At 41.4% G+C, this 12,579-nt stretch overlaps 1 protein-coding gene across 2 annotated transcripts in view; it reads right to left on the bottom strand.

The window, feature by feature from the left end:
- The window catches only part of asic1b (acid-sensing (proton-gated) ion channel 1b), a 198,388-nt gene that overhangs the window by 65,591 nt on the left and 120,218 nt on the right, over positions 1-12,579 (bottom strand). Inside the window, exon 1 of one of the 2 annotated variants that reach the window (XM_053867453.1) lies at positions 5,832-6,503. The exons of the other annotated variant lie outside the window; for it this stretch is intronic. Within the exon in view, the coding sequence (XP_053723428.1) occupies positions 5,832-6,503 (672 nt within the window). Of the gene's footprint in view, positions 1-5,831; positions 6,504-12,579 lie in introns of those variants that run through there. 2 annotated transcript variants of the gene reach the window in all.

Raw genomic sequence — 12,579 nt, 5'->3', positions numbered from 1 at the left:
AATGAACTAGTTAGTAGGTAGGTAGTAAGTAGGTTACACAAAACCACTAGGTGGCGCAAGAAAGGTTTCTAGAGGAGCAGTCGCACACAAACGTTGTCTTGCAACCCTGGGATGAGGATATGAGCGGATACAGTTTGAGATAGTACAGATCAGATCCTCTTTATTTATCCCAGAGTGAGGACATGTACATATAATTATCCAAACAAAAAGACAACCTATCCACTTCATCCCCATTTATGAAGCATGGGAAATTGATGGATGAACCAGAAATGAAAGTCCATCATGCAGATTCAACGTCTGTGAAAGCCTGTTCAGTCTGGACGAATCGCTCCACGAAACAATTACAACTGCGTCTGCTTGTTCACGTTGATGGATTTGAACTTGAAGCCAAATGATCCAAAGACAAGGTTGTATAATGACAAACAAAACGGCCACAAGCTTAGCTGGATATTCGAAAGATAAAAAAAAATCCATTTTTGTTTGGAGAAGTGACAGTTTAATTAGCCTAATTGTACAAGGTGAAAAGCAAGTGTCGCAGCACAAGTGACAAAGACAAATGAAGTTCAGCGCGCTCCTGCTGTTGCCGTCTCGGAGGGCGCAAACATGATTTGTTCACAATAAATTACCAACTGTTCTTCAAGGTAATGACTCATGTTGACGCAATGATGCATCTATTGTTGAGAAGTGTTTTTGTCTGGGCTGTTTATCTACTCAGGAAAAATAGCTAGTGACGCTCTTAGTGGGACAGGAGAAGGGCGTAACCGGATCCCGGGCTGATTTTATTGACAAAGCAAAGCTGGAGAGAAAGAGAAGAAGAATCTAATGGCACGTGGATCGGATCAGGAAGCTGGGATTTGGTTCAAGCACTCCGAGGGAATCTCACATTCTGCTCTCAGACAGAATTTCAGCAACCCGAACCCTCCGCCTGCAGGACTAAATCAGAGCGGCTCATCCACACACACAGTCCAACACGCGGCGACAGAGATAAGACGAAAGAAGTGAGCAGGAGCTTCGGCAGACAAAGGGGCCGATCAAATTGCTCACCTCAAACCTTCCTTCGTCGCCGCCGGCCATTAGTGGCTTAAATAAAAAGGCGCAAGGAAGAGATCAGAGCCTTCCAGGCGCGGCAGCATTAGCAAAAATAAATAGCTTCTATTGATTTCCTGTTGGGAGGAAAAGACATTACACAAATACATATTGTTGGCTTCAAACCAGTCTGCTGAATATAGTGCTGAGTAGCCAAGGCAGAGCAGGACTACACGGTACTTAAAGAACTTTGTGTTTCCACGCTGCCTCGTAATTTTTCTTTCATGACTCGTTCACAAACAAAGATGCTATTTATTTTTGTATCGTCGCAGGCTTTGTGCAAGACTGCTCATCAAAGAGGGAGACAATCGATACAACTTACAGGCCTAGCAAACAAACAAGCTGCCAAAACACATTTAACTTGCAAAGAAAAACTGTTTTTTTCTCTTTCCCCGAAAGAGGGAAAAAACACTAAGTGAAAAATGTGGTTTGGTTTTCTGATCAAAGTTTATACTGATTTCCTTTAATCATTTAAAAATATTGGTGACACATATTAACTATTAATAAGCTAATTCCTTGCTTATTTACTGTCATTAATAATCAATAATTGAGGCTTTGTTTAGTGTGAACTTTCAGTGACCAGCCCAAGGTAAAACTTTGTCAGGCTTAACAAATATTTGGGAATATTTGTTTCCTAATCTAAAGTGAAACTAAAACCAAAAACAGAATGAAACCGATGAGACTAGTATGAAGAGAGCATTGTAATAAAAACAATAACTAAAACACAAAATATATATAAAAATTGATTTTGGCTTAAAAATGCTACAAAAAAATGACTATAACACGACAATATTGACTATTATAACACAGGAACATGAACAACACAAAAGACAGTGGCTGGTAAAGGTTATGAAAATGCTACCATGCTACAAATAAATACAAAGTGTAAAACCTGAAATTTTACAAGAAAAGGTGTGATTTTTTTTTTAATTAAGTTATTTCTTCATATAAATTGCTATGCTTTTTATGCAACAACTTTTCTTTTTTGATTATTTTATGTAACTTTTCAGCATCTCAGTATAGAACTATCCCTTACACACCAATAAATAAATAAACTTAACTGAATAAATCTGCATTATGCATGTGTTCATATCATAATTTAATACAAATAAATCCTTATTTATGTTGCACCTTTCAGACAAAAGTCACAAATTGTTTTCTCTTACAAATATTTAAATTAACTCAATTAATGAATGTATCAAATAATAAACAAAATTCCAAGACTTTAATCTGATGAAACCAGTAAACATGTTTTCAAAAATGATGTAGTATTATGAGAATGACACCATAAACAGAAGGAATTCAATATTAAAATAAATACAATGACAGAAAATATGAAGAGAAAAAGGACACATTTCTGTTTTTGTTGCATTTTATTGCACTTTGAATTCGTTATTTTCCGGTTGTGAACAAACTACTATATGTATTTATTGACAATTAGAAGAAAGTTTCAGCTCGAAAAACTATTTACTCAGAGGATCTAACTATCGGCAACCTAAACAAATAAGTGAGCAAACATGTTCATGACTAACATCCAAATGTTGGCTAAAGAATCCCTCCCTTTTTTTACACTGCGCTATCGCCTGATGTTGTTTATGCACCAGCCAAAAATGTGACAGACTACAACAGCAAAACCTCATGCTTTTGAAAACATGCAGAGGTGACAGCTGGCCTTATCTCACCCCGAGGACGATGCCCACACAGATTATTTTCCTGATCTGCAACACTTCTCGCACTGGTGTCACATGAAACCTTGACAAAAATGCCAGGAAAGGGAGAGAGGGTCTGTCAAAGTGACACTTGGTTCCCTGCCTGGTGTCCAATATTACATTGTGAAAGCTGCTGGCACAAAGTGTCAACATGCATCATGTGCCTGCTCCCTGCAACACAAATATCTCACCAGGGTTTTTACTTTTATACTTCACATCACAGCATCCATTCTCCAACAGCAGGGCAAACATGTCTCCTCCTTTCTTTCTCGCACGTTTCCAACCTCTGGTAATTATGTCCATCCATCCATTCAGATGACCCCTCTATCCAAATGCAACTTATTAACTACACATGTTTGTGTCCATCAGTCTATCTATTACTCACATTTTACGAATCCATCCAATAACTCAGCCCTTCCTTTCATTCACACCTTCATTCAACTGTCTCTGTTTCTTCAACCAATCATCCATCGACATGATTTACCCAACCCAGTCATACATATGTCACAGTAAAACAAAGCACAACAGTATGGAAATAAAATAATAATAATAATAAAAGCGAATGCAGTCTGTGGAAGTCTGCTTGTTAAAAGATCATCAAAGAAGCTGCAGACTCAGCCCGTCTCCTCAGGCACGAAGCTCCCAAGTCGAGGACCTCTGACGGAAAACGCTCCCTCTGAGCTCAGCCTAGATTTAAGAACACGTCTAGTTGGAACTCGCCCGAGATTGAAGACTGTGAGCTGGTTCAGTGGTGGTCAACATGTCTGAGATGCAGCTGAGAGCTGGACCAAGGTGAGGCTTAAACATTACTTTAAAATCGATTCATAAATGGCAGAAGCCAGCGCAGGGAGGAGGAAACAAGGGTGAGCTGATGCTGACTGTTGAAACCAGTTACAGTGGAGGCTAAAGAATTAGGGCTTAGTTTTTCCTGGTCAGGTGTATTGAGTCGATTTCACTTCAAGTCTGAAAAATTTTTTCATGTAGGAGACCAACGACAGTGAAGAAGGAGACCAAGGTTTCTGGCTATGGGTTTGATGTGTTTTAATGTTGAGAGAAGGCGATTCATTTGGGGGACGGGACACAATGATTTCAGATTACGTTTTGGTCACATTAGAGGAGGTTTTCAATTCAAAGAAAACCTTATCATTTTTAATCTGACAGCAGCATCTCCTGGACTCTGAAAATGAGGACACTGCCCAGCACTACTGGTTACAGTAGAGGAGGTTTTGGGCGATCTGACTGGCCACATTGTCCATTAATTCATCCACCGTACATGTGGCATAGAGGGGAGCCTATCCCAGGTAGTCAGGGCAAGAGGCAGTGGACACCCTAGATAGGTTGACTGTCCATCACAGAGGGCATAGAGACACAAAACCTCTTACACCTACAACTGGCTTGATTCAAACCTGCACCACCTTATTTGACTCTGGGATACGGACATGAGCCAGGTGAGGCAGCAGTATGTCATTTGCCAACCAATGTAATGGGAGCTCATGTTTCTTGGCTCCAGACATTAGCAGTCGGCACAAACATATCCAAAACTTCGCAAAGGTCAAGCAAATCAATAGACCGATAGCTGGATTGTCAACACGACGGAGTCACTCTGTATTCTACTCGTGTTCAGTCTGATATGCAGCAACACGTCGGTGCAGGAGTTGCGAAACAAAACCCCCTCTTTCCACAGGTCTGCATTCTGCGTCTTTTCGTTCGACGTCATGTGTTTGCCAACAGCGGCACTTAAACTAATGAGGAGAGTTTTTATGATGTCAGCCGACGTTTCATTGAGGCAGACTTGCTGACTGGGAGGAGCCTTTTATTTGCCCACAGAGTGGCAGCTGTAACAAATGCATTACTCCTCCAACCCGAAGTTTTCTGCTAGTTTCTACTCATCTAAAAATGGACAGAATAAGGAGTGAATGTGAATAAAACAAATATTGTAATCAGAGAAAAGCAGAGGTGAGATTAAAATAAATCATTTAAATACAATTTAAACATTTTATAATTTGATACCAGAATTATGACATTTAAGTTGAGCCTGTACACCTAAGCTTAAACGTCGGAGGTGAAGTTCTCCACTGATAAACAGATCTATGATGCATAAAAAAGTCACAGAAAAACATTTTTCCAAGAGGAGCTAAATGAACATGCACTCATACACCGCAGACCTCCACCAAGCTGCTCCTTTACACCCACAATGCATTTTTTTCACCCAATATTATTGCCCTACATTTATGATATGATTGCAATGAGCACAGCAGGAGACGGTAGCATTTCAGAACTTCCTTTTTTTGCTGGTAATTTGGAACACTGCCAATTGGCCCATGTAATTGAAATCTGTTCACCAGACTGAGTCACAGACAAAAACATGAAGGTGGAGGCAATGACGTACATTGTCTCAAACGCTGGTGCATCATAGTTGTGTAATGTAATGAGTCATCCAAGACTCTTTTAGTGACGCAGCATTGAAGGCCACATCACCGGTTTATATGCTGATATCAGATGATGTCTGCTAGTCAGACATCCTCCTCCTGCAGGGGAGACCTCTGTAGTGTGAAAGTTGATGGCCAGCCTGGGAAATAAAAGGTGATATCTGACCGCCAAGCTACCGAACACTGAAATTTGCCATGTTTCCGAAGCATAATTGATAACAGATTTAATAGTCTATAGGTAATGTGGAAAACTTCAACTTCATTATTAAGATGTTGAAAATCAAGGGTGAAAGTCGTGACAGCTGTGATATTTTCCCTCCATTTTCTACTATTGACTTAAGATGATCAAGTTATAAGAGTGTTTCTATACGTTAAATCAAACATGAAGGTGCAATGATGAATGCTAACTGGTCAACACATGTTTGGTAAAATACACAAATGTTCAGTCTTCTTTAGCCGTGGTGCATCAACTGCATAGACTTGCATTTGATAATATGCATGGACAATAAGATGAAAAACTTGCAAACCCTCCATGTTTCCTGTTTTCACTCTTCGATTGGAGGACAGATCAAAAGTGGTTTTTAGCAGCCATCTGGCCCAGGCTCACCTCTCTGAAGCTCTCCGGTCCACACTCCAACCCCCTGAAGTTACACTCCAGCAGCATGTCTTCTATGCGGTGCCGAGTTCGGTTGTAGAACTCATCCAAGCTGAAGCGCGAGCCTGGTGGGCGATCTGGCTCTGGGGCCAGAGGAAACCCTGGGGCCATTCCTTCTTCGAACCCCAGCAGGGGACCCATGAAGATCAAGTCACTGTAGCTAATCTGAGACTTCCGGATAAAGTTGTAGTTACAGATAGTGATGGCTGGGAAGGTCATATTGGTGGCCCAGCGTTCATCCAGCATGGTGATGTGATCATACTGCAGGTAATAAATGACCCGGTCGGCCACCTGGAACAGGAAGAGGGCCAAAGCGGTCGTGAAGACCACTGCCCACATGCCCTGCCGGACGCCAAACTTTTTATCCTCAACGAAAACATGGTTGGCTCCGTGCAGGGAGCAGCTGCTGAAGAAAGTGGCCAGATCGTTGACCTGAGGGACACTTTCCTCCTCTTCCTCATAATCGTCGGCCTGACTGCAGCCGTTGAGGTACTCCTGAGAGTCTCCATCTCCGTAGTCCTTCTTCACCCGCTTGTAGTGGTCGTCGAAGCCGTCTTTGCCGAATCCTCTGCCGGGCTCATCGTCGGCAGAGAAGGAGATGGTGCACATGATCCGCACAGGCATGATGGCTGGGTTGTCAAGGTCAAAACCAGGAGCCAAAAAGTCAAGCAGAAGCTTTGATCCGTTCTATCAAACCCTCTCTGAGTTCCAATTGTCTTCTAATAGAGCACAAGTTCCTTTCCACTAAGACGTGTCCTTGCGGTGCTCGGTCAACCTTCACAGCAAGTTAGAGAATAAGATGAGGAGAAGGAGGCGGAGGAGAGGCCACGAGCAGAGCAGGAAACCGTACACTCCCAAAGGGATCGGCAACAGGTCCCCCTCGACTGGGGCCGGATTTCAGGCATTTACAGGAAAAATACAACCTTTGCCGCAGTGCTAATGTCAACTAAGGTTCAGTTAAAAAAAGTAAAAAGTAATTTTTCATGAGCTTCAGTAAGGGTCATTTATCTGAGATAAAAAGGAAAAGAAAACATTTTGATAAATGAGCCTGAGTCAAACGTTGACATGTTTTCCTCTGATCATTTTAGTATGTTTTGGATGCTACCCTGCGCTTGTGTTGGCTTCCTCTGTGCACTGGTTTCCCCCCACAGTCCAAACACATGCAGCGGTTCAATGAGTACTCTACATTTTTCTGCAGCTGACCAGTCCAGGGTGTCCCCATCTCTCTTGCCAAGTAACTGGAATGAGTTCAAGGCAGGAATATGGGACAGAAAATGAATTGAATGGCAGGAAATGAGAGAATTTGTTTCAATGCTTCAATGTAATGAGTTCTATTTATATAGATTCTTAAGTTGTTGTTGATAAAAATCAATCATGATTTTGAAAACTTTATTTTCACTTGACAGATCTCTTTCCTGTGTACTTTTAACCTCAAACGTAAATCCTAATAATCCGCTGCCAGAGTGAGAAAGCAGACTGCTAAAAAGCTGCATCAATTGAATCCCACTTCCCAACTGTTACCAAACTACTTTGACAAACTTATCAAATTGGAACACAAACCTTGGCGTGGCGGCAAGCGGTTCGGGGAGAATCAGATTATCTGAAAGAAAATACCTACCAGTGAATACGGCGAGGAAGAAAAACACCCTCAATTGATCCTGCCGTATTGAGCTAAGAGCTAACGCAGACTCCCAGAGGTGGTGTTGGTTGTGATATGAAAAGGAAACATGAGATTCTGATCCATTTGAATTGATCCACAGCCATTAGAAAGAGAGGATTATTTTCAGACACATGATGGTGCCAGGAGATTAAATGTTGGTATCGCTGAGGGGAAGGAATCAGACATAAAGACATCATCTCTTATGAGCCACTTGAAGAACCGTTATGCAGTAGAGTGAGCTGTGGTTTAATATGGAGTAAACAAAAACGTTAAAAAGGGAGCGAGACGGGCACTTACTCATCACGTAAAATGTTTATGGAAACAAAGATGTGTTTAATGGATCAACTAGCAGTTGGTAAATGTGCTCATGAGCATTTTCTCTCCTCAGAAAATAATTGTGCGTAAGCACCATACATTTGGCAACTTGTTTTCTGCATTTCGGAGAGTGAGTAAACAGGTTTGTATGCGTTTCAGAGAGTGTAAACCCTTCTCAGACTGAAGCAGCTGAAATGACGCTCTGAACCACCAAACCAGAAACAAAAAAACAAAACAAAAAAGCAACTCACGCTTGTTCCTCTCCAGGGCTCACAGCGTGTCCCAGCTCCATAGGTTGAGAGGTGGGGAAACCGTAGCCAAAATATCCAGCCACCACATACCTTAAATGATTTGCAAATATATATGGTGCGTTTGCTTCAAGAAAAAGGAAACGTGGTGTTAATCATCGTATTGATCTCACCTTTCTAACACTTGGTTTTATGTTCGATTAAGCTGTTCACTCTTGTTGAAATCACCCCAAAATGCTTGATCTAAAAGTTTAAAATCCAGGCGTAAGGGAGAGAACAGCAGCAGCTTCAGTAAATATACAGCAGAAAAGTGCTGACCGAAGAACTTGGATTTTTTCCAATTGTTCTTGAGCCAAGAAGATGGCAAATATAAATACGTGTAACCAGCCGACTTACAAGAGACATCACATGAAGGTCGCTGGGCCTCTGTTGGTGAGACTTCGGGTTAAGTTTTAAATTGATTTAACAGCGCTGAAGTCGGTGCGATCATGTATATAGCCACCGGGAGGCAGCAGTGGTGCATCCCACAGTGTCCGAGGAGCTGGAAGTAACGTGCTGCTCGTCAACCTGGCAACTTGGTTAAAAACCTGCCAGTCTCACAGCCCTGCACATATTGGTCTGCAACGCATATGGTTAAGGTGATTCTGAAGGCACAGTCAGAAATCTGGTGTATAAATGTCAAAAATAAGATGAAGGAAACGCTTATAGATGAGCTTTAACACTTGAAAATATTGGTCTTGACAGGAAAGTTTCAGAACAGGTTGAGCCTTCCACAAGAAATTGGGAACATCTGCATCGCATCAGAAAACTAATTCTCTGACCACTTTATAAAAAGTTGTGGGCACTGCTGAGAAACAAAGATGATCTCGAAACACTGCAACCATTCTGAAAACTCATGAGAGGTTTCATTTCGGAGTGGATCCAACGGGGGCAGTGTTGCGAGCGGCCCGAGTCACAGACCCCTGAGGCCCCGAGATTTCAACAGGGCCTTGCGTGGCAGATGAGAGTCGAGGTTTAACACTCGCTTTCAAGTCCCCCTTCAGCAGCCCCACTCTCCGCACGGACCGACCTGCCGTTGCCATAGATACATCCAGGCCGTCAGCAAGAAGGGATGCACAAAGCCCATTACTCAGAACAGGCAGAGAGACAAACACATATATCCATGGGCATATAAAAAACAAGCGCATCAGTTTATAACACCGTCCTCCCACACAGCCGAGGGACATGCAGCTATGTTAAGATGCTTTGCTGAGACAGACTGTAGATATTTCGTGTCACTGATGTGGTCGGGGGTGATGTTGCATCATTGCTCTGCCATTTGTTTTCACCTCTTCTACAGGGACCCATGCACACACGAACCCATTCCAGCCAGATGATGGACGACAGATGGAAGGCGAAACCTGATATTCTTCACAATCCGATGAGGCAGCAGACAAGGACGCCCTCTATCAAGTCTGCTATGGTCCGCTCTCATGATTGAGTCCGGAACAGCAGATAATGCAACACATTAAACTCAATTCACAAAAACACACAATTCCATCAGCAGGGTGGCTGAGTGCAACTTTGAGCCTCCATATTTCAGGATGCAGCTGACCCCCATGAGGACAGTGTGTGACTAAGAAGCATTTCTGACCATTCTAAAGTTTGTTGTGACACCGGCTGCTCATGATTTCTGACATGTGCAGAAGTAAAAAGGAAAGGATTTTATTTTTAATCTCATTACAGTATTCTTTATAATATCCATGTGATAAGCATAAATAAATAAATCATTTCAGAAATTATTAATGTATCAATGTGAGTGTTTCTTTTTCACCTAAGCTTTTATGTAATTTTAATCAAAAATAAACAATAAGACGTGTTTATGTTTTTTCTTAACCTTTAACCGTAATTTTTCATTTGTGCAGAAAAAAACAATTTATTGAATCAAATGAATAACAGAGCTGCAGTTGATTCAGTTTTAATCATTATAAAATCATCATAAAAGAGAATATAATAACTATACAGCAGGCTTAACTTTGGTGAACAGGGGTCCTTTCTAGTCCTCACTAAACCGATGATGCTATTCAGATGAGACTATTTTTTTTACCATTAAATATTAGTTCTTGAGGGTTTATGTTGTGCTTTTGCAGATATTCCTATTCATCCAGATGAGTGACCCCAAACAAGGGACATTGCCATCCAGAGCATAATGGTAGCAGAAAGCACAATTACCTCCTGATTATTTTCTGTTTACAGAATATTTTTTCAATTAAATCAGGTGATCTGAAGCAAAAAAAGATATGATTATTACCCCCATTTTATTCATTCGACAAAATAAGGCTACTTTTCTGCCTAAATTCCATTGCTAATCCTCGAGCCAGCGTTTACACAACTGTGAGCGAACGCATGTCCTACTTTTAACACTCATTATCTGCTTCTACCTACATCCATCCAGTCTGAATTTTGGCAACATACTGTCACAATGACTCATGGAAAGAGCTGCTCATAATTTACTCATGTGTAAAAACCGCATTAATATCCACCAGCAGGATTCATTTTTTGGGTTTAAGTATGTTTAAAATTGATGCTCATGAGACATGAGAGGGAAATTAAAATTGTGAATGGGCCACATGAAACACAAGGACTGTGTGGAGGAACTCCTGAAGTAAGTCTGTTAAAACAGCATGTCGTGAAGTGTTTTCTAAGTGTACATCAGTGCTTCTCAGTTATTTTCATTTTTCCCAGGAAGTAAACATGTTGACCCCACGCAACTCTCCGCCGCTTCTGTGAATAGTATCATTTGTCTATACAATTATCATCAGTACACCTCTGCATAACATTGTGTCCTTGTTAACATTAAAGAAAAGAAAAAGAAAGTAATATCAATCAACTTAGTCTTTAAGTGCATCAATTTGCCTGAAATAAAAAATAAACACTTCCGACATACTACAATAGTTTCAGTCATGAAGCAATCTTTGTTTGGCGTTTTATTAGAAAGTGCATCACAGCACTATTCATCCATATTTTATTTTTTTTTTTGAAACCCTATAAATTGCTAAACATTTATTTTACCTACATAAATGAGTTAGTATTTGAAATATCATTGATTGAAATGTGCTGAATTGGACAGTAGGTGGCAGTAGCACCACAGAACCAGTAAGCAAAATACAGTACAGTGGTACCTCGGTTCTCGACCACAATCTGTTCCAGACAGCCGTTCGAGAATCGATTTGTTCGAAGTCTGAATCGATTTTTCCAGTCACAATGAATGGAAAAAGAAATAATGCATTTCAAGCCTTAAAATAGTCTTTTGTAGGAGTGAATGTAGAGTGTCTGCTGCAGGTGCGCTGTTCGTCTATGTGTGTGGCCGCTGCATGTGGGAGGGGTTGCCTAGTGAGTGCCGTCTCTCCAGAAGTGAAGAGGTGCCCGGTGCGTGTCCAGCTCTGAATGTGCACTTCTGTGCAGTTTGGCTGTGACAAAGTCATAAACCAAGTAACACTCTGTCCCAGACTCGCCTCATCTCTGTCCGAGCTCCAGCCCACAACAGGACATCAAACCCTGGAGTGAGCGCTCCAGCCTCGGAGGTGTGGAGGAGCACCTCCCCTGTGACACTCTACCACGGTCCAGTGCGGAGACAGGAAAGGTTTTACACCTCAATATGAAGAACAAAACAGTCAGTAAATGTGTTTGAGGCTGCGTTATACACAATAACAACGCGCGTCGTGGGTCCTCTGATAGGGGCATTTGAGTTCTGGATTTTCGTTTGAAATCCGAAGCAAAAAAATCTCAAAATTTTTGTTCAAACTCCGAATTCTTCGAATTCTCGGATGTTCTAAAACCGAGGTACCACTGTAAGCTCCGAGAAGGAATATTCATACTCTGATGATGATCGTACAGAGAGACAGGATGTGACGCTGCTTCTACGCACACTGACAGCAACAGTCCACAAGATGCCGATGTCTCACCTTGTCCAGGGATATGGTGGCGAAACAATACAATACAGAGCTAGGTGGAATGTGAGAGAAAAAAATGAACCACAGTAGCAGTGGACGTCACGGTCGATGCCATGGGAGAAAACATCAGTGATGCCATCATTGACGCTTGAGAGACTGGCGGTGACGTGAGGGAGATGTGAGATGTGTTTACTCCCATCCTCGACCATTTTCAAGCTGACACCTTTCAAAATAGTGTTATTGTTCATATAATAGTCATACGTTAATATTTCATTGAAAAAAACTCTAAAAGGAGAACATCTTCTAAAAATTGAAATTGAATTATACTCACCTGTTTTTCAGTTATTTTGTAAACAGACAACAGACATGACTGCTGCTTGATGTAGCAGTAAAAAAAAAATGAAACCAGTTCTGCTGTGTCTTTGATCAAAAAACAAAGACATAAAAACCACAGTGACAAGTGACTGAAGTGATCAAAGAATTTCAGACTGAATCACATTGTGACACGATATTCAAGAATCATCTGTGTCTATTTTTACCGAGCA

The sequence above is a fragment of the Synchiropus splendidus genome, chromosome 6, assembly GCF_027744825.2.
Source record: "Synchiropus splendidus isolate RoL2022-P1 chromosome 6, RoL_Sspl_1.0, whole genome shotgun sequence".
In the NCBI taxonomy this organism is placed as follows: domain Eukaryota; kingdom Metazoa; phylum Chordata; class Actinopteri; order Syngnathiformes; family Callionymidae; genus Synchiropus; species Synchiropus splendidus.
The sequence above is the reverse complement of the archived record's forward strand: the minus strand, read 5'-3'. Positions and strand labels throughout refer to the sequence as shown.